This window comes from Corvus moneduloides, chromosome 8, assembly GCF_009650955.1.
Source record: "Corvus moneduloides isolate bCorMon1 chromosome 8, bCorMon1.pri, whole genome shotgun sequence".
Lineage (NCBI taxonomy): Eukaryota > Metazoa > Chordata > Aves > Passeriformes > Corvidae > Corvus > Corvus moneduloides.
Genome location: NC_045483.1, coordinates 35,141,020 through 35,167,902, shown reverse-complemented (window position 1 = coordinate 35,167,902; position 26,883 = coordinate 35,141,020). Strand labels below are relative to the sequence as shown.

At 49.2% G+C, this 26,883-nt stretch overlaps 1 protein-coding gene across 3 annotated transcripts in view; it reads right to left on the bottom strand.

Moving 5' to 3' along the window:
• The window catches only part of PRKG1 (protein kinase cGMP-dependent 1), a 370,739-nt gene that overhangs the window by 125,228 nt on the left and 218,628 nt on the right, over positions 1-26,883 (bottom strand). For all 3 annotated transcript variants that reach the window (XM_032115877.1, XM_032115876.1, XM_032115878.1), the window contains exon 4: positions 13,918-14,023. In XM_032115877.1, the coding sequence (XP_031971768.1) occupies positions 13,918-14,023 (106 nt within the window). The remainder of the gene's footprint in view (positions 1-13,917; positions 14,024-26,883) is intronic.

Sequence of the window (26,883 nt, the reverse complement as noted above, 5' to 3'; positions counted from 1 at the left end):
CACATGACTCCTTTTCTCATGAGCATTTATGCCGGAGGGGAGACCGGGAGCGTTACAAATCTCTTCCCACTCAGGACAGAATTCCCACATTTATTTATGGCCCAGAAACTCATCCCGGACTTCGTCGTGCACAGGTGTCCTTGGAAAACCTGGCCAAGGGAGCTGCTGCCCTTGTCCTTTACCTTCTAAAGGCTTCCCTTTAGAGGGCAAGGATGGATGGGAGATTGGGAAGGAATTGTTCCCTGGCAGGGTGGGCAGGGCCTGGCACAGGGTGCCCAGAGCAGCTGGGGCTGCCCCTGGATCCCTGGCAGTGCCCAAGGCCAGGCTGGACATTGGGGCTTGGAGCAGCCTGGGACAGTGGGAGGTGTCCCTGCCCATGGCAGGGGGTGGAAATGGGCATTTTTAAGGTCCCTTCCAACTCAATTCATTCTGGGATTCCATGATTCTATGCAAATCCACCTTTTTTCTGGAACTGTCATTGACACCCGTGGTACCACAGTGCTTTTTCCCCTCTTTTATTTTTATCTTGGCTAAAGAACTTTGATCGTGCTCTGCCCAACTCTTCCTTTCTGTCTGCTCAGCACAAAGTAACTTTACAGGTAATTAAGCACATTGTGAGTCATTAACTCCTCTCCAGATTCCCGGGAGGCTTCTCCAAATTGAGTCCAGATGCAGAAATTAAAATCTATCTTTTGCTCACACTGATGAATTTTTCATAGGAGGGAAATATTACAAATTCCTCCTTTTCCCACATTGGAATTGACTGATTTTGGTTACCACAGTCCTGGGGTCCAGCCCTGGTCATGGAATCAAAAATCCATGGAATGGTTTGCGTTGGAAGGAACCTCAAAGCCCATCCAGTGCCACCCCTGCCATGGGCAGGGACACCTCCCACTGTCCCAGGCTGCTCCAAGCCCCAATCTCCAGCCTGGTCTTGAACATTTCCAGGGATTCCAGCCATTCCACCCCGAGCAGCAGGTTCAGGGCAGCTCAAGAGCAAGAAAAGAACTTGATCTTGACCTCCCAGACATGAGTACCTAATTTTTGGCTCAAAACAGATGGAAAAAAGAGCAGAGCTCCATTCCTCTTCCCTTCAGTGAAGGTTCCTGCACTCCCTCCCAATTTGAGTTCAGTTGGAAGCTCCCAAAGAGGAGCCACATTCCCTGTTTTCCTCAAATCAACACGAATTAAACACTTCCCATGCAATAAAGGGGAAAATGCCAATGAGTAAAAGCCCTTCCCTTGCCCTGGTCAGCTCCTGAACCAAACTCCTCCTGCCCCAGGCACGGTGGCTCCCATCACTGAGCATTTCCTGCAACACAGCGAGAGCCACTGTGAGTGAGGGGCACAAAAGTGTAAACAATCAATTTACCAAATTTATAATCTGTGGGCATTTAGTGATCAAATCAGTTCATTTCACTCAGCGGGGATTTCATGCTCAGCAACAGCTTCTGAGCACGATCCCCTATCGACAGTGCCAGGGGCTACTTCCTGTAACATCTTAATTTGTGCTAATTATTGCCTATCTCTGGATCAATATTTCTGTATCTTCACGAGGGGAAAGCGCTGCTCGTGTGGGGAAGGCCTCCAGACGTTCCACACAATGAGATGCACATCTAAAGAGCTCTTTGTAGTCATGTTAAAGGCTTTGTGCTCAATCTCTCCTGGGCTCTGCTGAGACAAAACACAACAATTACCAGGTAAAGGATGCTTCACTCGGGAGATCTGCACACACAGCACCACTTCTAATCTTCAAGCACAGAAACAAGACATTACCCAACTTCTCTTCCAAACAAATCCACCTGGCAAACTGTGGGAGCAGCCAAGAGTAGTTTGGGAATGGCCAAAACCGCACGGCTCTGTTGTAATAAATATTGAAACCAATATTCCTGGCTTTCCTGAGTGACTCTTGGTGGGTTGTAATGAAAACATGGGTTGGTTTTGGTTTGGAAATGACAGCTTTTGGATGAAAAAGATGTAAATCCCACCTTTACAACATTCCCTTCCTGGTAAAGGCTAAAGCTTCATGCCAGAATGAATGGCAAACTGGGGTTTTTTTGCCTTTTTACATCCAAGTTCAATTTCACGCCCTGGGTTATCTAAGGAGGAGAACAAACCCCATCACCTCCACTTATTGCTCACCTTGTCCCAGATTCCAGAGAATAGGTGGGATACTGGGAATGATGTAAATCACAGAGGGGTACAAAAGCCAACCCAGCAATTGGCCAGGGAGGAGGAGAAGCTGGAGGAGCCACCACCACCCATCCTCCTCTAAAACCACATCCACCATGTCCTCACTGCCCTCACCCAGCTTGTGGGTGCAACCCTGACACAGCACAGAGGTAACCCCAGTGAGATTCAGAGAGAGCAGATAACAAAAAGCAGTGATAATTAAACTCTGAGAGGGAAAAAACTCAGCCAGGAATGGTCTGACACACTCCCTTTGCTCCACCAGTAATTACAGATGGTTGTAGAGGTTTTCTCCAGGAAAGAAAACCAGGAAAGAACATGCCACTCTGAGAAAAGAAAGGCGAAAAGCTCCCTAAAGCACCCTAGGAATCATTGAAAATACTTGTTTAAGCCAAATTTCTTGGTTTACCTGCCAGATTAGCCACTGATGAGCTCACCAAGCTGCAGGTGTGTGAAATAAACAATTCCAATGCAGCAACACAGAGGGGATAAATTGCACAGACACCAACCCACTGCACTAATCCCACACTTACACATCCTCCAGCCTGCACGTTCTAAATACACCCTAGATACACCCTAAATACACCCCAAGTACAGGACCTATCCCATTTCCTCGTGGATCACCACTGCTATCCTGTGAATGTAAGGAAATATTGCCACAACATTTCCCTCACACCTGGCACTGCCCCCAAACAGCACTGGCAGCTTTTCCTGCACCGGGGCTTCGCCTCCAGCAGCGTCATTTTGTAACGTCAAGGCCAAGATTAGCTCCCAGTTCCCTGCCAAGGAGCGTCCAGGGGTGTCCTCACACACGTCCCAGAGGTCAAGCCAATGCAGGGCTGGAGTTAATGAGCTTTTAGTTTGGAATTGTGCCTAGATCTTTACTTAATTTGGCCTTCAGACTCTCACACGCTCCACAGTGCAAATGTGCTCCTGACTCCTGCACTGCAACAAGGTGCATCCAAAGATTGTCCCTATTCCTCCTCTCGATTTTGGGGTTTTTTGGGCTCACATGTGGGACACAATTTGGCTGCACTCAGCAACTGCTTCACCCCGATCACTGACAAACTTTAAAATCCCTCTGTCAGAAGGGTCTGGATGAATTCCCGTGTTTTACACTCCTCTGCAGGGGAAGCAATAATCCCCTTTATTTCAAAGCTCCTCAGAGCCAGCCTGTGCTGTTTGGGCTTTGCCTGAACAAACAGAGGCTTGACCACGTCTCCCTCCCTGGAGGATTCCAATCAGCACACCAGGATCACACCATCCTCATCCCAACACACATCTCAAGGGCTCTGTGTTTGTTGAGAGTTAAGTGAAGTGACAGATTTCCTCAGGTCCCTGATGAAATCTTTGTTCTTGTTGAAATGCATTTTTCGCGACGCTTTTATCATAACAAAATAAAAAAGAAAACTATTTCAGGGACGAGCGGCGCATCAGTTTCCATTTTTCCATCAGTTTGCTGCTCACCCACAGCTGGGTTGGCTGGGCAATGGGATAAGTGCCAGCCATCCTTAAGGAAAGATGGAATGAAGGCTGCAGCCTTGGATATTCACTTTGGATTACAAGCCACGCTGCTGGGTTGGGTTATTCACTGTGCTTCTCTCCAGAATTCCCAGCCAGCCTTTTCCAGCAGGGAGAAAACCCAACCTCTTCCTAATCTATGTGGGTTTAAGCAATGGCATCAAATCTGCACTGGAGCTTTCTGATTTCCAGCCAATTAACCCCAGTTAGACCCTGGGAAGGACTAACACCTCTCCTTGGCTGTTGCCACAGTGTTTGTTACTGAGGCCCTGGCAGGAAGGTGGCCATGGCCAGTGAAGGAGTTGCTGATACTCCTCTTATCCCATGGCCACTTATTTCTTAAAAGAATTGGCACCACCGAAGCACTCCATTACTCTGTGGGCACAATTCCAGTCCTCCCAAGTTTTCCTCTCTTCCCCAGCCATGGCAATTGAACTTCCACCCATCTTTCAGGCCAGGGAATTCATTTCAGAGCTGTGTTTCTGAATCTCCCTTTCTAACAGAATCCAGAGTGTGTTTTTAGCCATCACCAGAGAAGTCCCTGGGAACTGGTGCCAGGAGAAGGCAGCCATGGCAGAGGCTGTTCTCAGCAAGTCTGAAGCTTTGCATGTGTAAAATGCTGCATCTCTGCACTAAAAACCCACTTAGGAAATCCTAAAGAGCTTCACAGCAAGTCGAAACTTCAATGAATCCTTCATGAAAGTAGGAGGACTCCAAGTTAATGCACTGCCAAGCACTTACGGCCACGGCAATTCCTGCCGGGATGTTTCAATCTCAACGGCATCTGAGGTTTTCTACCTCCACTCAGACCTGAGGCTTGGAGGGTTTGGGAATGCTGTAATCACGGGCAGGAGCTCAGGGGCCAGCTAGAAGGGCCAGCTGAGAAACTCATCAAACATTAAACATTCACTATGGGCCCTGCTGGCACTGTGAGCTTCTCAAGTGCATCCCTTGGAAGCTGAATTTTGGGCTCCTCATGACAAAGGGCTGGAGCTTGTCCTGGGAAGGGAACAAAGCTGGGGAAGGCGCTGGAGCCCCAGGAGGGAGCTGGAGGGGCCCAGAACTGGACAGAGCCCTCAAGGTGTGGCTTTGAGCAGCGTGAGAGGAGATGTGGAGCATCTCACACCAGCCTCACCACCCTCTGCTTTTCCCTGGCACCAGTTAAACATCAAAGCCGTTGACAACCTCTCTCCAGGCCTGCCATATTCCAGCCCGTTTAACCATCCATGCATCCATCCCATCCCTCCTCAGCCTCCAAGTGCTGCAGGCAACAGTGTCCCCAGCCTGTCTGACCCCAAACCATCCCCACCCGCTGCTCTGCCCTCTTCCTCAGAGCCTCTTCACCCTGCGAGGAACCCAGCACCCAGAAAGAGGACATTCCTCATTTCTGAAACATTCTGCCAACAATTTATTTGGCCCCAAAGCTGCGTTTGCCATCAAATTAATGCTCCTCCAGAAACCTTTGCTTGGCACTGTGGATTTGCAGCAGACTCCGGAGTTTTCATGAGGCTCCAAAGGCAGTTTGGAGACAGTTTTCAAACACGAAGCCTGAGACATCCTCCTCGTAATTAGGCTGTACTCAAACTTCCCTACCAGCTGTGCAGAAAAAGGCCCTTTTCCCATGACTTTCTCTCCCTAACATTCCATGGATTTTAACATATTTTAGCACAGTTTCCTTTGGAATTCTCTAAAATATTATATTGGAGACCTCAGCTGGTCTTCCAATTATCAACCCAAGGCGATGAACAGTTTTGCAAGGAGAAGAAATCCCAGCAAACACCACCCAAAGGCATCTCTGACCTGGGCAGACCCAACATCCCCATGGGAGCACTTCTCTTCCATGGACTTCCACGGTTAGTAAGATGCAGTCCAGGATGGTGCAGGGAAATTCAGGCGTTTCTCCTTAGAAGAGATGGAAAAACATGAGAGAGAAGCTAAACTTCAGCCTGGAACCTGCCAAGAAATGCTCAGGTTCCTCCCTCATTTGAAAAATAATGCTAATGATAAAGACAATAATGCTCTTATCACACAGGAGCCGATGTGGTTGTGAGCCAGGCAAAAGGAAATGGAGTTTGGAAGGCTCCAGCTGCATTTCTGGCCCTGTATGAAGAGTTCCTCACTTGGCCTGGCCAACAAGCAAAATACTTCCAAGCAGACTCCTGGCCCTGCTGAAATCCTTCTCCTTTGAGGAGAGGAGACTGTCAGCTGCTTTGGGAGGGATCTGTTTGTTATCTGAGCATGAAAATGGGCACAAGAACAGGCTCTGTCTGGGTGATAACAGGCTGGGCAGGGGGTAAATGGTTTTTGTGAGAAGTGTCAGGCACGAGGACGAGCTCGGAAATATCCGTGAGTGTCAAATGGCTGCGCACTATCCAAGGGCTCCCAAAACAGCTCTGGAGCCCAGAGGAAGGAGAGTTTAATGGGTCAGGGGAAACTTCAAAAAGAAGGGTAAGGACCAGACACGGATCTCCAAATCGTGCTGATCATGCCCGAGGTGAGCATCCCTTGCTGAGGCTGAGCGCGTCGGGTGCAGCAAGTCCTAAATCTGAGCTTACCCTTTCGCCTTGATTTCCAACCCATTGACGAATGATTTATAACCCAATCCTGAGCACTGAGAAGGAGCTGAAGGTCTTTAAACTCCTCAGGCACCCTGGTGACACCCTGAGGGACGCTGTGTGTGGGGCACAAGGAGAGCACAACAACCTGGGGACGGCTGTGGCCGTAACGGAGAGAGACAAGGATGAACATCAAACCCCTTGACATTTTCCAGCAGTTCCAGGATTGGTTTATAAATTAAGGTTATAAAACCTGTTGTATTCCACCTCCAGATGTCTCATCCTTTGCAATTCCCCACAATCCATCATTCTTAATGCTTAGATACCAAGCACGGCTGTTCCTCTCTGCCCCAGCAAGGGAATGAACAACTGCCCTGGGCTCTTTCTAGAGCTGACAGGTCACAGCTCCAGAGATTCTCACCAAAATCAGCAAAATAACACTCAAAAAAGCCTTGCCCCATTATTTCGGGCTGCCTCCTTTCCCTGCTGAGGGAAACCTCAGGGAAGCCATGCAGGGTGGAGCTGCAGGTCCTGACTTGGAGATCCCACCGCCTTTCAGAGCCCTGTAGTTCAAGTCACACCATAATGTGATCAAAATATTTAATAACTGCATCTGCTTTAGTACTGGCAGTAAAAAGCCCCAATCTTTCACTCCAATCCCTCCCTTCACTCCACTCTTCCCTACATTTCAGCAAGCACCACAAAACAATCCTCTTGCTAAGCACAGCCATCAATATTTCAATCCCAAATGATGATTTGGAAAGGATGAATGACTTCAAACAAACCCTAACACCTCAATAAATCTCCAGTTGTGCCTAATGTTCTGCACTGAGCTGTGAAGAGCTGCAGCTGCAGAAACACGATCTGAAGTCCTGTCACACCCTGCTTTGCTCTGGAGCTCAGAATCCCACTGTCCTCCTGGGCCAAGAGCCAGGGTTAGGCTTCGCTTGATGCAAAATTCCTGACAAGAGGAGTTTTCTTTCCCTGAACAGGCAGGATGTGGGATGGAACCACCCCTGAAGGCTCTGAAGCACCATGGTGGTGACAGAGGACTGGATTCTGGGACTGTTTGCATCAGGATAAAACCATGGAGCACTTATGTTAGCAGTGATTCCTGCTAACCCTGCTGATCCACCTGTACCTGAGACCTGCACCTTTCAACTCTGCAGGTGTTGAAAAGTAAAATGTGATTCTCCTTGTCAGGAGAAATAACAACTGATGGCAAAAAAACCCAAAAAGGCAGCACTCCTCCTTTAAAAAAAAAAAGGGGGGGGGAGGGAGGGGAGGGAATTTGGAAATCAAAAATAACAGGTAAAAATAAACATCATTATTTTTAAAGGCTAAAAACCAGAAGAAAAAGTCCAAGATTTAATTCCTGGCATGGCCTTTTCAAATTCTCAGTAGAATCACTACAATAGAATGATGTAAAAGGCAGCAGCTTAACCCCAAAGCAGGCCTTGTGCCTCTGGAGATCACAAGTGGGTCTCTGAAGGGTGTTTCTCCTCGCTGACAGAGTCATAAAGGTGGGGAAAGGACATTTGTGGTTTTGTTTGCCTTGGAAATGCAAAGACATCATCTCAGAGAGCACAGCAATCCTGCCAGCAAATTAGAATTTACCTCATCAAGTAAACTCTGAGGTGAATGAAAGGAAAAAAAAAACCAACTGGAAAAGCAGGTCCAATACTACTGAATCCTCAGGGATCCAGGTCTTATTCCCCAGGGCATCCAGTGCTGCACCCCCCGGTCCCTGCAATTGCCTCCTTCCCACTGCAGGTGGCAATTCAGCATTCCTGCACAGCCCAAATTTGCCCCACAGAATCCCAGGATCACTGAGGCTGGAAAAGCCCTCCCAGCCCATCGAGTCCAAGCTGTGCCCGATGCCCACCTTGTCCCCAGCCCAGAGCACTGAGTGCCACCTCCAGCCCTTCCTTGGACACCTCCAGGCATGGGCACTCCAAAGCTCCCTGGACAGCCCCTGCCAAGGCCTGAGCACCCTTTCCATGCAGAAATTCCTGCTGCTGTCCAAGCTGAGCCTCCCCTGGCCCAGCCTGAGGCCGTTTCCCCTTGTCCTGTCCCTGTTCCCTGGCAGCAGAGCCCGACCCCCCCGGCTGCCCCCTCCTGTCAGGGAGTTGAACCCCCCCGACCTGAGACCCCAGGGATGCAGGGTGGGAGTGAAGGCACTGCCTGTGACCTGCCTGGGGTAAATGATTCTGTGCCAAACAGGAGATCCTGCAGGATGTGACAATCCAGCACATCCCATGGAGTCACACTGTGATTGTCCCTCTGTGTGCCAAGGAACAGCTCTGTGCAGAGAGCAAGGGCTTGGATTGGATGTGAGGAAGGAATTGTTCCCTGGGAGGGTGGGCAGGGCCTGGCACAGGGTGCCCAGAGCAGCTGGGGCTGCCCCTGGATCCCTGGCAGTGCCCAAGGCCAGGCTGGACATTGGGGCTTGGAGCAGCCTGGGACAGTGGAAGGTGTCCCTGCCCATGGCAGGGGTGGGATGAGCTGATCTTCAAGGTCCCTTCCAACCCAACCCGTTCTTTAATTCCATGGATCAGCAGCATTAAAACGAGATATTGACTTATTCCAGTGTGTATGAACCAACATTTCAAACCCAGCTGACACCCGAGCTGAAGGAATTAATCCTCCCCTCCCATCATGCTCTGCATCAACAGAGACCCTTCTGCCTTCTTTTCCCTTCTCCTCCCTTTTCCCTGGGGTGCATTGCCTCCAATAAGGATTTTCCTTAGTTTAAAATGTGTATTGTCAAGATTAAACCTCTATCACCGGGCAGGATGTGCCCCAGCCCCTTCCCATCCGTTCCCAGCCTTCACAAGGGGTTACAGAGACTGAACTGGGGCTGCTGACACAGTTCATTGCAAAAAGCATGTCAAGCAAAACCTGACCCTGGCCTCCTCCTCAAGACAAGACGGACAGTTTTCCCTGTTAAAGGGCAGAAGGAATGGACAGTTGGATCCCGTGGAGCATTCCTTCAGTTCTGCTCCAGCGCCTGCCCGTGCACCGTGGGCAGCAAATCCCGCTGCTCCCGCTCAGCCGCTTCCCTGGCCATGCCCTCAAGTGTCCCCAGCACAGCCTGAATTGCAAATCATGTGGTCAAAAAACCAAACACACCAGGCAGACAAGAGGTGGGGCCATTCCCAGAGTGTTTTTTCCATGCAGGGGACTGAAATCCCACAAAAACCTGGATGGCAGGCTGGGTTCACTCTTGATGGATGAGCCTGGGAGGTGCAGGGACGTCCAGAGAGCTCCTGTGGGCACCGTGGGGATCCCCACCCTCTGCAGCTTCTCACATCAAGGCCCCTGGGAACCCTTTCCATGCCTGCCCATGGAATTTTTTCATTCCTAGGATTCAAGGCTGTGTGTGTAAGTGGGAACTTCCCCCCAGAATCCACTCCTAAAGCTCGATCCTGCCTCCAAGGTGACTCCAAACATCCCTCGCCAGCTCTCCTGACTCCTTCCAGGGCCTCGGAGGAACTGCAGTTTGCACCATGGCCTCTTTTCATTAAAAGAAGCTTTTTACATCGAGGAAGCCATTTCTGGGGAGGAAAAAACACAGTATTTACTCTTTCAAGGTGTTTAGGTCTTAAAACTCTTATGATTTCGCAGGAAATTCTTGCCACAGCACAAGGCTTTTCCCCATCTTTTATTCCCTGACAAATTCATTTAATAAATAGTTGTTTCCTTAACTGAAATATTCTGATTTTAATTAAATGGAATGGTTTTTTAGGACTGGCTTGAGAAAGAAATCATTGTGAGGCTGGAACATTGAACATTGCAGTGAGAGGTGCAGTGGAGTTTAGCACAGCTGTGACCTCACCGCCCTCGTGTAAGGACAAATATATCCAGTTACACACCAAAAAGCACAATTTGGGCTAAAAACTTTAGATGAATTCCACCAAAACCCCCTGTACCATCAGGAGTTACTAAACCTACACCACAAAATCACATTTCCCTTTTCACTGCTGGCTGCTCTGGGAACTACCTTGGTCTGACATCAGTTTAGTCACACAATGAGCTACCAAAAATCTGTGTGTCCAAGGGAATCACTGCTGGGATTTGCCTTGCAGGTGCACACAGGGATCAAAACCAGACAGCTTTTCCAGCCCCTCCTCGGAGCAGGTGCTGCCAGGGAATTCGGGCGGCTCTTGATCCTGTCAGGGATCAGCTGCTGGTTTGGGAAGGGAGACACAGACTGGTTCCTCAGGAAAACGAGGAAGAAGAGGAAATTCACTTGCTGCTTGCTCCAGAAGAGTTCTTTTATCTCAGCCAAAGGAGTTGTCCCAACTTTTCTTAGTCTGCTACTCCTTGGAGCAAGGCGGGATACAGCATTCCAGCCCAGGACACGTTGGGAAGGCACTCCCGGATTTCTTAGCCAGGAAATGGATTTGTCCTGGGTTTATGGTTTTCTCCTGGCCTTCAGAAGAAAGGATTGGAGAGCCAAGGGTGGCCCTAGGGAGCAGCAGCTGCCCTGTGCCAGCAGGATGATCCTGCTGGGGGAAACCCCGGCAAACCCACAACGCTGCTGGGGTGACATTCCCAGGGAGCCCTGGAAATCCAGCTGGATTTTCAGCAGGATAAAAGAGAATAAATAAAAATAATAAATGAACAGCCTCGTTTCACCCCCAAAAGCTTAATTTCTTCTGTGCTTTGCTCACACATGAAAATCTGCTGTTGGAGACGGTGATAATTATGTTATTGGGATAATGGCACAATTAGGGAATTTTTAGACCAATATCAGCAGGAAAAAATCCTGTCCAACCCCACTGACTTTTCTGTGGGCAGCCACCATTCAAAGATTTCTTTTTATTCCATTTATTTCTTAACAAGAGCATTTGCATTCAGGCATTAATGCAGGAAAGGAAAAAAAAAAAAACCAAACCCCCAAAAAGCAAAGAGCAAAGACAACAATTGACAAGCTCCTTCTCTTCAGGATTTATCCTGTTTTTCCTTAGAAACATTTTGAAGGAAAGCATCTTTAGAAATGAGCTCTTAGTGTAGCAAATGGGATTTTAAAATGAGCATTTAATGTAGCAAATGGGATCTGAAAATGAGCATTTAATGTTCCATATGGGATTTTAGCTGAGTTTGAGACAGCTAAAGATGCCCAGAGCCCAAGTGGAAGACCCAGTGGGAAGCAACATTTTTTAAGGACCTTCCTACAGGTGCTCCAAGTGGAAGAAATTCTTTTCCTAAATTCAAACGGTAAGATTTTAAAAAATAAATATTTATTTGCTTGCCTTAGGCCTTTCCAATGAGTCCCAGGTTGTGTTCAAGCAGCTCAGCCACTGTGAGGGAACACTCCTTGGTTTCCTCCTCACATTGTTTGCTTTAAAATTAAAGCTGGGCAGGCTCTGCAGGACCTGAATCCAAATTAATCTCGACAATCTTCTGGAAAATCTCTATTAAAGCTCAGAGCTTAAAAGCTGAATGTGAGCACGGGGCCTGCTCTGGCAGCTCCCACCCCGGAGCTGATCCCACACTCACTCCTGGCGTTGTGGAAAGGCTTGTTAATGCTGGAACTGATGGGGTCTAAACCCCTAAAATAAAGCAGCAGGCTCTGTTCGCTCTCCTTTGTTGGTAATCATCAATGGAGACACCTGGAAAAAGCTCGGCTTTGCTGGCCACACTTTCCCAGCCGTGGGACATGTCCATGGAGCTCCCGGCCCTCTCCAGGGAAAGCCTCACCTCAGCAGAGGCTGGGAAGCCTGGCCAAGCACCTGAGCTTCGTTATTTCATGGGGACTATTGCCACTCCTGACTGAAAGGAGCCCAGCGGAATTCCAGCCCACAGGGACAGGCCGGGAGCTGGGATCTCCACCCGGCCGAGGACTGGTGGGGTGAGCTGGGCAGGACTCTGCTCCCAGCTCAAATCCCAGCTTGGATTAATTCCCTGGCCCTGGCTCTGGCTGAGCTGCGCTACAGCCACCCTCATCCCAGGGCATCAATCCCATGGGATCACCTTCCTGCTTCCACTTCCCTGGAGATCAGGCTGCGCTCACCCCCTGCTCCCAGGGAACGAGGGCAAGAGGAACAGGCTTGGGCTGTGCCAGGGGAGGTTCACATGGGCTGTTGGGAACAATTCTTCCAGGAAAGGCTGGCCAGGTGTTGGAAGGGGCTGTCCAGGGGCATGGTGGAGTCCCCGGTGGGGACTTAAAAATTTAAATTTAATTTATTAAATTCAAAGCCGTGTGGGTGTGGCACTTGGGGACATGGTCAGTGGTGGCCTCAGCAGTGCTGGGGAATGGTTGGGCTCGATGATCTCCAACCCAAAAGCTCCTGTGAATCACGTCTCCATTATTTTTACATATATATATTTACATTATATATGGTATATAACACACATTTTAAATACCATCTATTTGTATAAACTAATATTTTGTTACTAATGGCATCACTAACATTTAGTATTAATAATTTTGTTGTTCCTTTTCCCTCGGTCCCTTTTTTCTCCAATACTAGTTGGGCCAAGCCTGGTATAGGAACGTCTTCATAATGTCTGAGCGGCACTGGGATGGCTGAAAGCACCACAGGGACCTGGGCCTTCCCTGTCCCTACAATTTGGGGATATTTCCTTCCCTTTGGGATCATTTTGGTGACATGAAACACCACCAGTTCCTCACTGCTGTGGCGCCGGATTGTATGGAATCATTTTCATGGGATGGTTTGGGTGGGAAGGGACCCCAAAGCCCATCCAGTGCCACTCGTGCCATGGCAGGGACACCTCCCACTGTCCCAGGCTGCTCCCAGCCCCAATGTCCAGCCTGGCCTTGGGCACTGCCAGGGATCCAGGGGCAGCCCCAGCTGCTCTGGGCACCCTGTGCCAGGGCCTGCCCACCCTCCCAGGGAACAATTCCTTCCCAATATCCCATCCATCCCTGCCCTCTGGCACTGGGAAGCCATTCCCTGTGTCCTGGCCCTCCATGCCTTGTCCCCAGTCCCTCTCCAGCTCTCCTGGAGCCCCTTTAGGCCCTGCAAGGGGCTCTGAGCTCTCCCTGGAGCCTTCTCCCCTCCAGGTGAACACCCCCAGCTCTCTCAATAATAGGGATTATTCATTATTGAACCTCTCCAAAGCTTAAATCTCTGAAGGAACTGAACGAACCTTTGGGAAAATCAAGTTTAATGAGCAAAAGATTTGTTTTTCTGTCTTTATGTTTATGTTGCTCATCCAACTTCCATTTTACAGCAACCTGAACCTTTTCTTCTCTAGAAACTCCCATGTCGCTTTAGAAGCACAAGAACACACTCTGAATGGATCTGAACAAGTTTAAACCCCAGGTTTTTCCCTTGAAAGGGTGTGTTTCTGCAAAAACATGTCTTTTCTGCCCCTCTGAATGATTCACATGAAAGCTTGTCTCTCACCCCCTGGGTCTGGGACTCTTTGCCAATGAATAACTCACAACAGGAATGAAACTCCCCCACAGCAAAGCTCCCCCTCCTCTCAGGAGTAAGGGCAAACAGCAAAGAAAAATCATCAGAATAACAGTAAAAATAATAATAATAATAATTAAAACCAGAAGAGACGAGAAGAAAACAAATCAAATACTGCACTCACAAAAAAAATAAAATAAAAAAAAAGGCAAGAGAGGACGGCAGTTTCATGGGATTTTTGGATAAATAAACAAGTGCCATACCTTTTTAAAAATTCCATATACTCAGTATGCTTGATGAGGCCAGTCCTCATCATTATTGTTTGAAAACATTGCCGATCAATAGCCCAAAGTTTCACATTTACGAGAGCTGGAAAAAAAACAAGACAAGGGGAAAACGAGATTAGCAAAAACTGTCCAAATTCCTGTTGTGAACTGCGGAGGGAAACGATGGCATTGGTGAAAAGTGCGGGAACGGGGAGCGCTGCCAACCGGGGAAGGCAGCCGCTGGACAAGGGAGCAAGCATGCACGGAAAGGAGCAGCGGGGGAATCCTGGCTTGGGAGCTGGGTGCTGGGGGAAACACGGCCTGGAAGCAGCTGAGACAGGAGGAGAAATCAAGGAAGGCTGGAGGCGAGCAAGGATTCGGAGTCAGTTCGCCGCAACCTGCGCGATTTCGGGACATTTTTAGTGTGTTACCCAGCAAAGTCCATTGAGGTTTCACCCTGCTCCCAAATCAGACAACAATTCCTCCTTGAGCTCAAGGAAATTTCCAGCCCCAAGCCCTGTTACACCCTGATAATGAAACAGCTCCCAGCTGGGGAGGTTTTGAGTCATTCTTTTCCAGCTTTAGTTTTCAGGTCCCTGCTGAATTCCAAGACTTCTGAGTTACACACCGAACATCACATCCCATTCTTCAGAGGCAAAGCTGCATTGCAAAAACAGGGGAAAGCAGCGCATAACGGAGAGAAAAGAACCCCGAAAGGTCCAGTTTTCATCTCAGCTGTGCCTTAGACATTTGCATTACCCATAAATGCTTGAGTATGTACCGTTTATAACAGGGCTTCTCCTTAGAGAAACAGTTTGATTAAAGCTATTCCCAAGACCTCTACACTTGTATTAATTGCTTTTTTTGTCAGAGAGTAAATGCAATAAATTCCATCCCCACGCCCCCATTTGACTGCAGGAAACAGCACAGAGCAAAGAGACTTTCAGCAAAATATTTACAAATATTCTCACTGATAAGATCCACGAAATGAATGTGCTTTGATTTGCTGGTCCTTCAGCTCCCAAACCTCCTCCTTAATGAGTTTTTATCCCTAACTGCATTTGCAGGATGGAAAACCTTCCAAGTGCAAACTCAAAGATTTCCTCTTGAATTGCACGGCAGAAGAGCCTTTAAAGCCTCTTCTTGTTTTCAACTCAGAAACTTATCTTTTGGAGAAGCATTTTTAGTTTTATAATCAAGGCTGCACCTCCAGGCATGGGGACTCCAAACCTCCCTGGGCAGTTCCAAGGCCTGAGCACCCTTTCCATGGGGAAATTCCTGCTGCTGTCCAAGCTGAGCCTCCCCTGGCCCAGCCTGAGGCCGTTTCCCCTTGTCCTGTCCCTGTTCCCTGGCAGCAGAGCCCGACCCCCCCGGCTGCCCCCTCCTGTCAGGGAGCTGTGGAGAAGTGGAACTCTCTCGTTTTACACATAACACCTTGTTATATCCTATATATCTAATAAATCCATCCCTACACCCCCTAATCATACCCGCCAGCCCCTCCTCTAAGGTTCAAGCAGCTCAGGCACTGAGTGAAGAGCAGACAGTGCACTTCTGGATTAATTAAACCACTAATCACACCTTACGTTCCCCTTTACCCTGCCTCACTGCTAAACAGATGCTTTACTGAAGGCTAATCAGGGGAGAGATTTAAATGTCAGTAGGACCCTTCTAATCAGCATGAGCATCATCTCCTGTGGTGCTGAAACCCCCCTGTCAGGGGGGGAATTCTGTGGGATTTGATGCCATTAAAGACCTCGAAGTTATATATTTAGGAGTGCCCTGAGATGAAAAATATCCATGGGATGTGTCCCACAAATCAACACTGGGACATCCACTGGGAATTAACAGTTAGAACAGGCACAGAGATTTCCTGGTCCATCCCTTTCCACAGAGCCTGTGTTGGAGGCTGGAGGTAAAATATAAAATACCCCATTCCCTGAGTGCAGGAGGCACAACAGAAAGGAACACGAGGAATAAAGTTATGGCAGCAGATGTGTCTGCAACAGGAGTTTCCTTACTCAGTAATCTAAAACATCACCCTGCAAGCAGAGCAGCGATGCTACAATTCAAGTTTATTGCCTCTTTTAAACTTTTCCCCAGCAAAATGCCACAGCTGGGGCTCCCTTTGATCTTTGGGACAGCACAGAACAAAATCGCCGCTCGTCCAAAAGCCACCAGGAGTTGGGGAGTTTGGATGGGGATGCCCAAACCTGGGATTTCTGTGTGGCTGCAGTTGTAGGAGCTCTCCAGGTGAGGATTTTGGGCACTGCCAGATATTTGAATTGCACACTAAAACAACAGATTGATGGGAATGATGATTTATGATGATTTATGAGAGATTTCTGCTGTGGTTTGAGGGCTGAAGACAAAGCAAGTGCTGCTGGGGAAACAGGGAAGAGCTGAGGCAGAAGAATCAGCATTTCCTGGGTCAGAACTGGATGGGGGTGGACATGTTATCCTTAAAGTTTAAATTTGAAATGCTTGCCATGGTTGAGCCCTAATTTCTGATTCAAGCTGCCTGAAATTATCCAAATCAACGATTTCAGTCAATGAGTCAAACCCCTCTCTCCACCAACATCCCTGATTAAAGCAAATCAAAAAACTCAATAAACAATTTTGAACTCGTTTTCCAAAAAGCACTTTTCCCAAACTTTTCTTCCTGTTGATTTACCTGGGAACCCATGAAAATAGATCCCAATTTAAAGGGGTGAACAGAGGGCTGCAGGCCCAAAGCCTGGGATATGTCTGTGGTTTATCCATGTCCAGAGCCTTCTCTTCTCCAGGCTGAACAGCCCTAAATCTTTAAATAACAGGGATTTAACCTCTCTAGGCTTTAATTCTCTTTGTTTTCAATACCTCCAAGCCTGGTGAAGGAGCAAGTTTGGGTTGTTTTGCTCCTTTTTCTCTTATGGACATCATCAGCTCCTTTTTCCCTTCCTTGCGTGCAAAGGCAGCGAAACAAGGGGGGAAATGCAAAGCCTTTCATTTAATAGCTACAGAAGAGCAACAAAAATGCTGTTTATGTTATTTAATAGGACCTATTTCATGTTAGATAGGTGGGGAAGTCCTGAATATTCAAAAATCCTTGGAATCGGAGCAGCCAGCAGGGGCATTATTTCCGAAACGCAGTGCAATATTCACAGGGCCCCGCAGTCTCTGAGCATCTTCCTGAGCTTTTATGTGCTCACTGAAGCCTTCCCAAGTTTTCTCAAGGATCACCAGGTGAATCACCCTCAGCCCAAGTGCTGCTGGCAGCGTTCTCAGACCTGAAAATTATGATTCCCTTGCACCCCAAGCTGGAATTCGTCAGCTCCCTTTGGCTTTGGGGCTATTTTATCCCAATAACTGTTTGTTTCTCTGCCCTCAGGCGAAGAAACAGCCGCAGCTTTGTGTCTTCGGGGCTTTTTGGGCAGACAAAACATCAAATTTCCACTCCTGTTTAACCATCCTCCCGCCTGAGTTGGGTTTTTGTTGTGGAAATATTGTGGGAATTCCCATGGGGGAAAGCACAGCCATTTCCAGCTATTTCTGCTCCCTGCTGTTTAAGGTATGAAATGATGATGATGAAAAGCACATTTAACCAAACAGGAGGAGCACATGGAATTGTTTTATCCCGCCATACACACCGGGAATCATGAGGGAGGCTCCAGCAGACTCCAGGACACAGCGTGGAGTGATGGAGAGGATGCATCCAGTGGCTGGAGCAGGAATAAATTCCTTTATTCCCAGATGTTTCCATCCCAGGTTTCTAACAGCAGCACTGGGACAAGGATGATCCATCCTGATATCCCATTTTCCAGCAGGTCCTTTCCCATTATTCCCCAGGGAGGCTTTATCAGTAAGGAAGGAGTAACTTTAGTTTTCCCCGAGGATAAATGCAGAGCCAGAGAAAACCTCCCAGTGCCAGAGGGCAGGGATGGATGGGAGATTGGGAAGGAATTGCTCCCTGGCAGGGTGGGCAGGCCCTGGCACAGGGTGCCCAGAGCAGCTGGGGCTGCCCCTGGATCCCTGGCAGCGTCCAAGGCCCCTGGATCTCTGGAATGTTTGGGCTGCCTGTTCAATCGCTGGTCTCAGAGGTGACAAATAATAAATCCAGGTTTTGTGAGGAGAAAAGGAAGCAGGAAGGATGTGGGACCTCCAGGGAGCTCTGCTTTCACTCCAACCAACTCCAGAAACCCCAAGATTCCACGGAAGTGTGTAAGGTTTGCTCAGGAACAACACGTGCCTGGGTAAGGTCGGATACGACCAAGGAAAGAAGCGGAAGGAAATTGTTATTACCAAACTCTGCTCCTGGAGTATTTAAATCTAAATCTAAATCTAAACATAAATCTATTAAAAAGGCCCCTGAAGCTATTAAATTGAACAGTGTTAAACAGATCTGACAACATCTATCAGCCAGTGCTAAGCACAATCAGCTGGAGCACGTACTGTGTAGGATCCTGTGTTGGAGTAATCCAACCTCCTGTCCCAACATTCCACAGAAAACTCCTGAGGAATTATTCAGGAATAACCTCAGTGGGGTGCTCTGATCAGCTGAAGGCCCCTGATGTTCCACTGGCATTTGTTTTTCTCTCGCATCATTCCCAATCTCTGCTGTCTCCCCCAAATCTCCCCATCCTCTTCCGCAGCCTCGTAACTCCTCAGCCTTAATGAGAAGTGGTGGCAGGGATTACTTAAGAGAGTGTGCAATTACACCAGGTATTTTCCTAGGAATTTCAAACCACTTGTACTACAAGCCCTGCTAATTGCCTGTCCTGATTTGCTCTTCTCCGACTGTTATTTTCCATAACCTTTCCATGTCACCTCGTTCCTCCCGGCTGTACCAACAGAGCTCTTCTCACAGTCCTACAACACAGAGGCTTTTCCAGGTTTTTAATTAACCCTTGTACGAGCACGAGCTCCCAGACTACTTCAGAAATCTTCTTTGCTTCAGTCCTGAACACTGAAAGCTGAAATAATTCAGGAAGAACAAGCTGGAAGCCGCAAAGAAATACTCCCAAATCCTATCTGGTGTGTGAGGGGGGATGGATGGAAAGCCAGAAAGGCTCTCAGGCAGGTCAGAATCTCAAATTAAAGAACTCAGTTCACTGGATGCAAGATGGGGTGAGGGAAAATGTCTCCAGTTATTCGGGGAAAGAAAAGGGGAAAACAACCCGAATCTCTCCTGGCAGGTGGAGATTCAGCCTGGGATAAATCGGCTCACTGGCATGCCAGAGTCATGGAAGCAGTACCAGGAAAGAGGAATGAGGAAAGGAATCAATTCCCATTTCAAAGAGACCACAAATCAGTCCAAGCTCGTTGCCTAAAGGAGCCCCGATTCCAAGGAAAATTAATATTCCCAATTAAAGGAGGGATCTTAACACAGCCCTGGGTTGGAAGGGTGGGTGTTGATAAATGGAGAAGTTGATGTGGGAGGCCGTTGAACAGGGAACAGGAAAAACAGCACTAAAAAGGCAACTGAAAAATAGCTCAGAGAGAATCCCAGCGTGGAAACCAGAGTCCTGGAATGCAGGTGGGGTTCTGGGATCTGGGAAGGCAGGAATTGCTCTGCCCCTTGCACAGAAGGAAAGGCAGGAAGAATTACAGGGGACTTTGTGGTAGTGGGGGAAAAACAAGGTCCTGAAAGCAACCAGAAATTCCAGGTGGCAGTACCTGAGGGGCCGGAATCTGAGCAGGAACAGTGGCCAGAGCCTCATGGAAGGTTCTGGGAAGATGATACATATTTCTGCAAGTTGCTTGTTTCCTTGTGAATCAAAGAATCATGGAATGGTTTGGGTGGGAAGGGACCTCAAAGCCCATCCAGTCCCACACAGGGACACCTCCCACTGTCCCAGGCTGCTCCAAGCCCCAATGTCCAGCCTGGCCTTGGGCACTTCCAGGGATCCAGGGGCAGCCCCAGCTGCTCTGGGCACCCTGTGCCAGGGCCTGCCCACCCTGCCAGGGAACAATTCCTTCCCAATATCCCATCCAGCCCTGCCCTCTGGCACTGGGAAGCCATTCCCTGTGTCCTGTCCCTCCATCCCTTGTCCCCAGTCCCTCTGCAGCTCTCCTGGAGCCCCTTCAGGCCCTGCAAGGGGCTCTGAGCTCTCCCTGGAGCCTTCTCCTCTCCAGGGGAGCACCCCCAGCTCTCCCAGGCTGGCTCCAGAGCAGAGGGGCTCCAGCCCTGGGAGCAGCTCCGTGGCCTCCTCTGGATTCATTCCAACACCTCCACGTCCTCCTTGTTCTGAGGACCCCGGAGCAGGGCTGCCCCAAGTGGTGAGACCCTTTCCTCTGTCCTTACCCCAGGGTCTCCCACAGAGCTCCACAACAGATCCTGAAACCAAAGGATCTAAAATATCCAGGGCACCCTCACCCACTGATTTTTCCCTAAGGGACAACATCACCCAGCTCCAGGAAACCTGTTCCCAGCTCTGAATTATCCAGAAGGGGGTTGGAAGGAAAACACTTTTTTAAAGAGCTGCTCACATGCAGCAAAACTACTGATAATTTCTCCAAAGTAACAAGCCAGTGTTTGAATGCCTTTCCCCCCTTCATCTCCTGGTGCTCCTGGACTATTTAGCTACAGAAGTGGCTCCAGTGGATAAAGCTCAGTGGAGCATGGAGAGCAGCAGGAAGCCAGGTGGAAATCCATTTTCCCAGCCAGACACTCTCATTTATAATTCTGCACCGCTGGATGCTCTAATTCATGAGTAACAACCATGAGAATGAGGAAAGTGCCATAAATGCCCACACTGGGTGCAAATAATTGACCTGGGACACCTCTCCAGCATGGTGGGGTTTAGTTATTGAAAAGTTTAATTAAAATGGCACTTGGAATAGAGGAGGAGAGGGAGAAAGAGAAGGAGAAGCAGAAAGAGCAGAAGTAGGAGAAGCAGAATCAGCATCAGAAAAAGCAACAGAAGCAGCAGAAGCAGAAGAAAAAAGCAGAAGAGAAGATGCAGAAGAAGAAGCAGAAGCAGCAGAAGAGGAAGCAGAAGAAGCAGAGGCAGCAGAAGGAGAAGAGGCAGAAGAAGCAGAGGCAGAAAAACAGAAGCAGCAGAAAAAGCTGCTGAAGCAGAACAGAAGCGATAGGAGAAGCAAAAAGAGAAGAAGCAGAAGAAGCAGCAGAAGGAAAAGAGGCAGAAACAGAAAAAGAAAGAGCAGAAAAAGCAGAAGTAGGAAAAGTAGAAGCAACAGCAGCAGAAAAAGCAGAAGAAAAAGAACAGAGGATGCAGGAGAAGAAGAGGAAGCAGCAGCAGCAGGAGAGGAAGCAGGAGAAGAAGAAAGCAGAAAAAGTGGGAGAAGCAGCAGAAGAAGAAGTAGTAGAAGAATAAGCAGAAGCAGGAAAAGTAGCAGAAGCAGAAAAAGCAGAAGAAGCAGAAGCAGAAGAAGAAGAAGCAGAAAAAGTAGCAGAAGCAGCAGGAGAAGAAGCAGAAGAAGCAGAAGAAGAAGCAGAAAAAGTAGCAGAAGCAGAAGCAGGAGAAGAAGGAGAAGCAGGAGAAGAAGCAGAAGAAGCAGAAGAAGCAGAAAAGTAGCAGAAGCAGCAGCAGGAGAAGAAGCAGAAGAAGCAGAAGCAGCAGCAGGAGGAGAAGAAGCAGAAGAAAAAGCAGAAAAAGTAGCAGAAGCAAAAGCAGCAGCAGGAGAAGAAGCAGAAGAAGCAGCAGCAGCAGGAGAAGAAGCAGCAGAAGAAGCAGAAGCAGCAAAAGAAGCAGCAGCAGGAGAAGAAGCAGCAGCAGCAGGAGAAGAAGCAGGAGAAGCAGCAGCAGCAGTAGAAGTGCACTTTGTTTTCCCTACACAACCGGTCCCAAATATGCCGGTGCTAATCCCAACCCTGAGCTGCCTCCCCACAGCTCCGAGCACAGCGAGTTTCCTGCCGGAGTGACGGGATCTCCAGGCTGCCACTCCCTCCCTCTGCGGGATCCTCTCCTGCAGTACAGCCAGCCCTGGGCTGGCACACACTCAGCTCCGCAGTTCCCAAAGGGAAGCCGTCACCTCTGCTTTTGGAGCGGCTCTGGAGCTTTTACAGAGGGGGTTTGCCGAGTTTCTTAACTTCTTTTCTACTTCAACTGCATGGCTTGAAGTTATTCCACTGCTGAAGCTCTGAGCTGCCCCCTGGGCTTTGGATGGGACAAGATTAAAATGTACTCTGAAGTGATGGCCCCAAAAATGCTAGAATAGAAAGGGAAAGCCGAACTGCAGCTGTCTGGGTGTAAGGCAACGGGAGGGATCTCTTTTTACAGGAAGTTTTGAGCAGAATGATTCTGCTGAGCAAAAGGACACGCAGAGAAATGAGTTTTGGACTGAATAACAGAAAATAAAGCGGTGAAATGAATTCTTCTGGAACTGTGCAACTGGTGAAGCTGAACCCCACAATCCCCTCTGCAGAAATGACAGGGAGAGCATGGAAATAATCACAACACTGAGATACTTGTACATCCCAGGGAAAATTCCTTGTCCCTTGTCCGAGAGGCTCCAGGGATGGGGCTCCCCTTCTCCAGCTGGGATTTGGTTTCACCAGGAAAAAGACATTGAGGAAAAGGGACACAGGAAAAAGCCACCAGCCCTTCAGAGGCTGCAAGGAAAATAATTTCACAACAAAGCTGTGGCATGTTTTAAACCCAACTATTCAAATTCTTAGTGACACTTTTCTCCTTGACCTTCTATTTCCTCTCCGAGCCTGAAATGTTGTTGTATAAGTCAGACCTTTTCTCCATTTAAATCAAAATTCATCCAAGTTTCTAAGAGCTGCTCACATAAACCAGATTTAGATGAGATATGAGGGAGAAATTGTTCCCTGGGAGGGTGGGCAGGCCCTAGCACAGGGTGCCCAGAGCAGCTGGGGCTGCCCCTGGATCCCTGGCAGTGCCCAAGGCCAGGCTGGACATTGGGGCTTGGAGCAGCCTGGGACAGTGGAAGGTGTCCTGCCCATGGCAGGGGTGGCACTGGGTGGGATTGAAGCTCCCAACCCAAACCAGTCTGGAATGAACTTCAGCACAACTTGCTGGAGCACAGCAGCAGGAGCGATGGTTTTGTCACCTTGCCCCACACCCAGCTGCACATCTCCTGCACAGCGCTGCCCCTCACCCTGCAGTGCAGCAGGAAACAGAACCACTCCGTTGCTGCCATCTGCAAACAAAGCCGACCTTCCAGCTTTGAGCTGCAATCCCAACGTTTGGAGAAATCCCGAGCAGTTAAACCGGGGCTTGGCAGCACAGCGGGAACGTGAAGCAGCTCGAAACCCCAACGACACAAACGCTCCTCTCTGTGTGATTGGAAAGAGGCACTTTGCTAAATGAACTTTGCAGTAATTCCACGTCTCGACTCTTTTCTCATTTCCCAAGAGCAGCATTCCCTACACAATGATTAAATAACCCATGCCCAGATTTTTCTCTCCTGAGCACTCCCTGTTTTCCACACTGGATAGAAACCTGTCCCTTGTGGTAAAATCCCTGTGCTGTTTTCCCTGGGTAAGAAAGGTCTGTCCTAGAGGTTTTGCTGTGCCAAAATAGCACAGAGGAGGTGCAGAGCAGGGGCTGTAGTAATCCCCTGCCACATCCCCTGCCCAGGGTTTGTGTGTGCCCTTGGGAAAAGCTGGGGTTTGGGGGACTTCATCTATCAAACAAATCCCAAATCCAAGGAGATCCCATCTCCACAGGACATCTGGGGTATCAAGATCATCACAGAATCCCAGAATGAATCCCAGAATCTTAAATCCCATCCAATCTCACCCCTGCCATGGGCAGGGACACCTTCCACTGTCCCAGGCTGCTCCAAGCCCCAATGTCCAGCCTGGCCTTGGGCACTGCCAGGGATCCAGGGGCAGCCCCAGCTGCTCTGGGCACCCTGTGCCAGGGCCTGCCCACCCTGCCAGGGAGCAATTCCTTCCCAAGATCCCATCCATCCCTGCCCTCTGGCACTGGAAAGCCATTCCCTGTGTCCTGGCACTCAGTGTGGATTTTTGGTGCAGGCTGTGTGTGTCACTGAAAGGTGCTGCCACTTCCACTAAATCCCCTTGCTCCAGCTCCTTCTCCATGTGCCCATTCCAACAGCACGTTTGCTCCAACAAGCAATCCCATTCAGGAGTCTGTATTCCAATTTATGCAAATCCAGAGTTAACATTTTGGGATGTAATTCCTCAACAAATCACTGTCTCCCTAATAAACTCATAATTCCAGACAAAGGCTCAGCTTCCTTCAGAAAAAGGGGAATTTGGGGAGAGCTGGAGTCCAGCCCTGAGCATCCACACTCAGATCCCAAAGCACTCCCTGTTACAACAGACACCTGACACCTGCAACCACCTCTAAAATGTCCCTCCAGGGGATTATTTCCTCCCCATGCCCAGACTTCCCAGGGATAACTGCAATGGGATCCTTCTGCTGATCCTTCCTCTGGTGCTGGTTTAAATTTGGTTATTCCCACCGGGATTCTCCTGCGCCTCCCTGGCTGTCTCTGACACAGCCAGGGAGGTGGGAAGCACCTCCAGGACCTCTCCTCCCAAGCAAAGTGGTGCTGTGGGAGTGCAGCCCACCAGCAAGGCTTTATCCCTGTGGATAAAATCGGAGGAAGTTGAAGGAGATCAAAAACAGGCAGCATGCACTGGTTGTGTGCTGGCTTGGGCAAAAGAAGGGGGTGCTTCCAAATCCAGCTGCACTGGATAACTGGGAGGAAATAGCAGGAATCTCCTCTCCAGTGAATCCTTTCTCCCTCTCCACTGCTGATCACAACAACAAAAGCCCAAAGATTAAATCATTCAAAATAACCTGGACAGGTCCAGGGGACACAGGCTCCTCCAGGGCTTCTCCTGCCCACCACCATTCCCTGGCATCAGATATACTGGGATGTACATCATGGAATGGTTTAGACTGGAGGGGATCTTAAATCCCATCCCACCCCTCCATGGGCAGGGACAGCTTCCACTATCCCAGGGTGCTCCAAGCCCCGTCCAGCCCGGCCTTGGACACTGCCAGCTTAGAGGTCTTTTCCAGCCAGAAGGATTCTACAATTCTAATTCAATTCTGCTCCTGTGTAGCCTCAATATTGTGGCAGAGTTGACATCCAGCTGTGGTTTAGCCCCCTGGCTTTTCTTCCCAACTCCATGCCTATCTCCTCCTGGAATTAGCTGACCTCTGGGATTGTCCTTGCTCCTGCACTTGGAGACCTGTGGAGCCCCACAGCTGCACAGAGAGCAGCAGCAGCAGCAGTTCCTGAGGAGCAGGGAAAGGGAAAAGGGCAATTTTAAAATATCCCAGGAGGGAACTGTTCAGACACCCTGGGGTGGCACAGGCACGATCCTGTCACTGCAGAGCCTTTTTGAGGTGTCTGCTCCAGAAGTCAGCATGGAAAGACCTTGTAGGGTGGCAGGAGCGGGTTTGGATCCAGCAGCACTTGGATCACACGTGGTGGGAGCTCGGGGAGGTGTTTCTCCACAAAAACCAAACTGGTTGGTGTGGGGCAAATCCTCTGTGCTGTGGCAAAGCAACACAGGGCCAGTGGGGACAAGCAGGGGACTCCCATCAACACCAGGACACTGGGAGGCACACAGGATCCTAAATTAATAGGGTCAGGAATCACTAAGGCTGGAGAAGACCTCAAGGACCATCGAGTCCAACCATGAACCCACATCCACCACTAAACCAACCACTAAACAGAGCCACTGTCAGTGCAAAAGGCACAAAGCTTGCTGGAATCCAGCTGGAATCCAGATGTTTACAGGCAGGAAGAGCAAAAAAAAGGATAAATATCAGGAATTTCTCTGCAGAGGGTAAGGGGGATATCAAGAAATTAGGGCACCATTTGTTGCAGTGGGCTTCTGCCATGCACTACTCCCAGGGCTGGGAAAACAGGACCAGCCCCAGGGTGCACAGAAGGAATTGGAAATTCCTTATTTGTCTCCTCTGGGAGATGAATTCCCCCAGAATGCCGGGCTGGGCTCAGTCCCTGTGCCACGGCAGCACAGGAAGGTTTCCACCTTTATTCCCACAACACATCCAAAGGCACCACCGAGGCTGCCAGAGCTCCAGGAGCGTTCGGACACCGCTCCCAGGGATGCACAGGGGGGGTTGTTGGGGTGTCTGTGCAGGGCCAGGAGCTGGATCCATGATCCCTGTGGGACCCTTCCAGCTCAGATACTCAGATCCCACCAGCTTGCCTGGAAGAGGAGATCCCAATCCTTTCCTCAGAGGTAGGAGCACATCAACTTGAGGAAAAACGCTGTCCTGAGCCCCCAGAGCTTGCTCCTCAAACCACCCCATCAGCAGTGCAGGTGGAGGCTGGCTTCCTCTGGCTGGCAGAGTGTTTAATGGGATTCATGAGGAGCTGTTTTTCCAAGCCATTAAATCCCTAATACCAACAGAAATAACACTGTGTATTCCATCAGGGAAACTTGTGGGGTTTCAACCAATGCTGCAAGGGGCAGCTGGAATAAAAACATTCCCCGTGCGTTTACAGAAGTTGTTCAGGGGCATAAAGCTACCCTGGCTGTTGATTAATACATGTATCAAATAAAAATCCCTTCCTGATATGCAGAAGCATCGTTCCATCCTTCCAGATGGTTCTGGCTTGGACGGAAAGCGCTGTTAACTGCAGACTGACTGGGGTAGTTGGTGTCTCAGCTGGAGGGCTCAGAAATCCCGTTGAAAATGGAATACTGAGGAGCTCTTTTCCTTCCTATAATAATAGCATTTATTAATTATTTTGAAAGGTCTGCAGTCCCCAGCCAGCAGCCAGTTGCCATAATCCACACAACGCTTGCTGCTGCATCCCAAAGGCAGCAGTGAACGTGGCTAAAATGCACTGAAATCTGCCCTCCCTGGAAAATTTGCTCCTGGATTTCGGAGGGAATTACGTGCCAGTGCTGCTGTTCAGGAGCTCGCATCTTTTGAGAGCCAGCAGTGAGCTCAGCTGTTGGGGAAAAATAACTGAGAGACTGAGCTAACACGTGTGGAGGTTTCAAACATGGATTCAAGCTGGATTTGGTTGATGGCC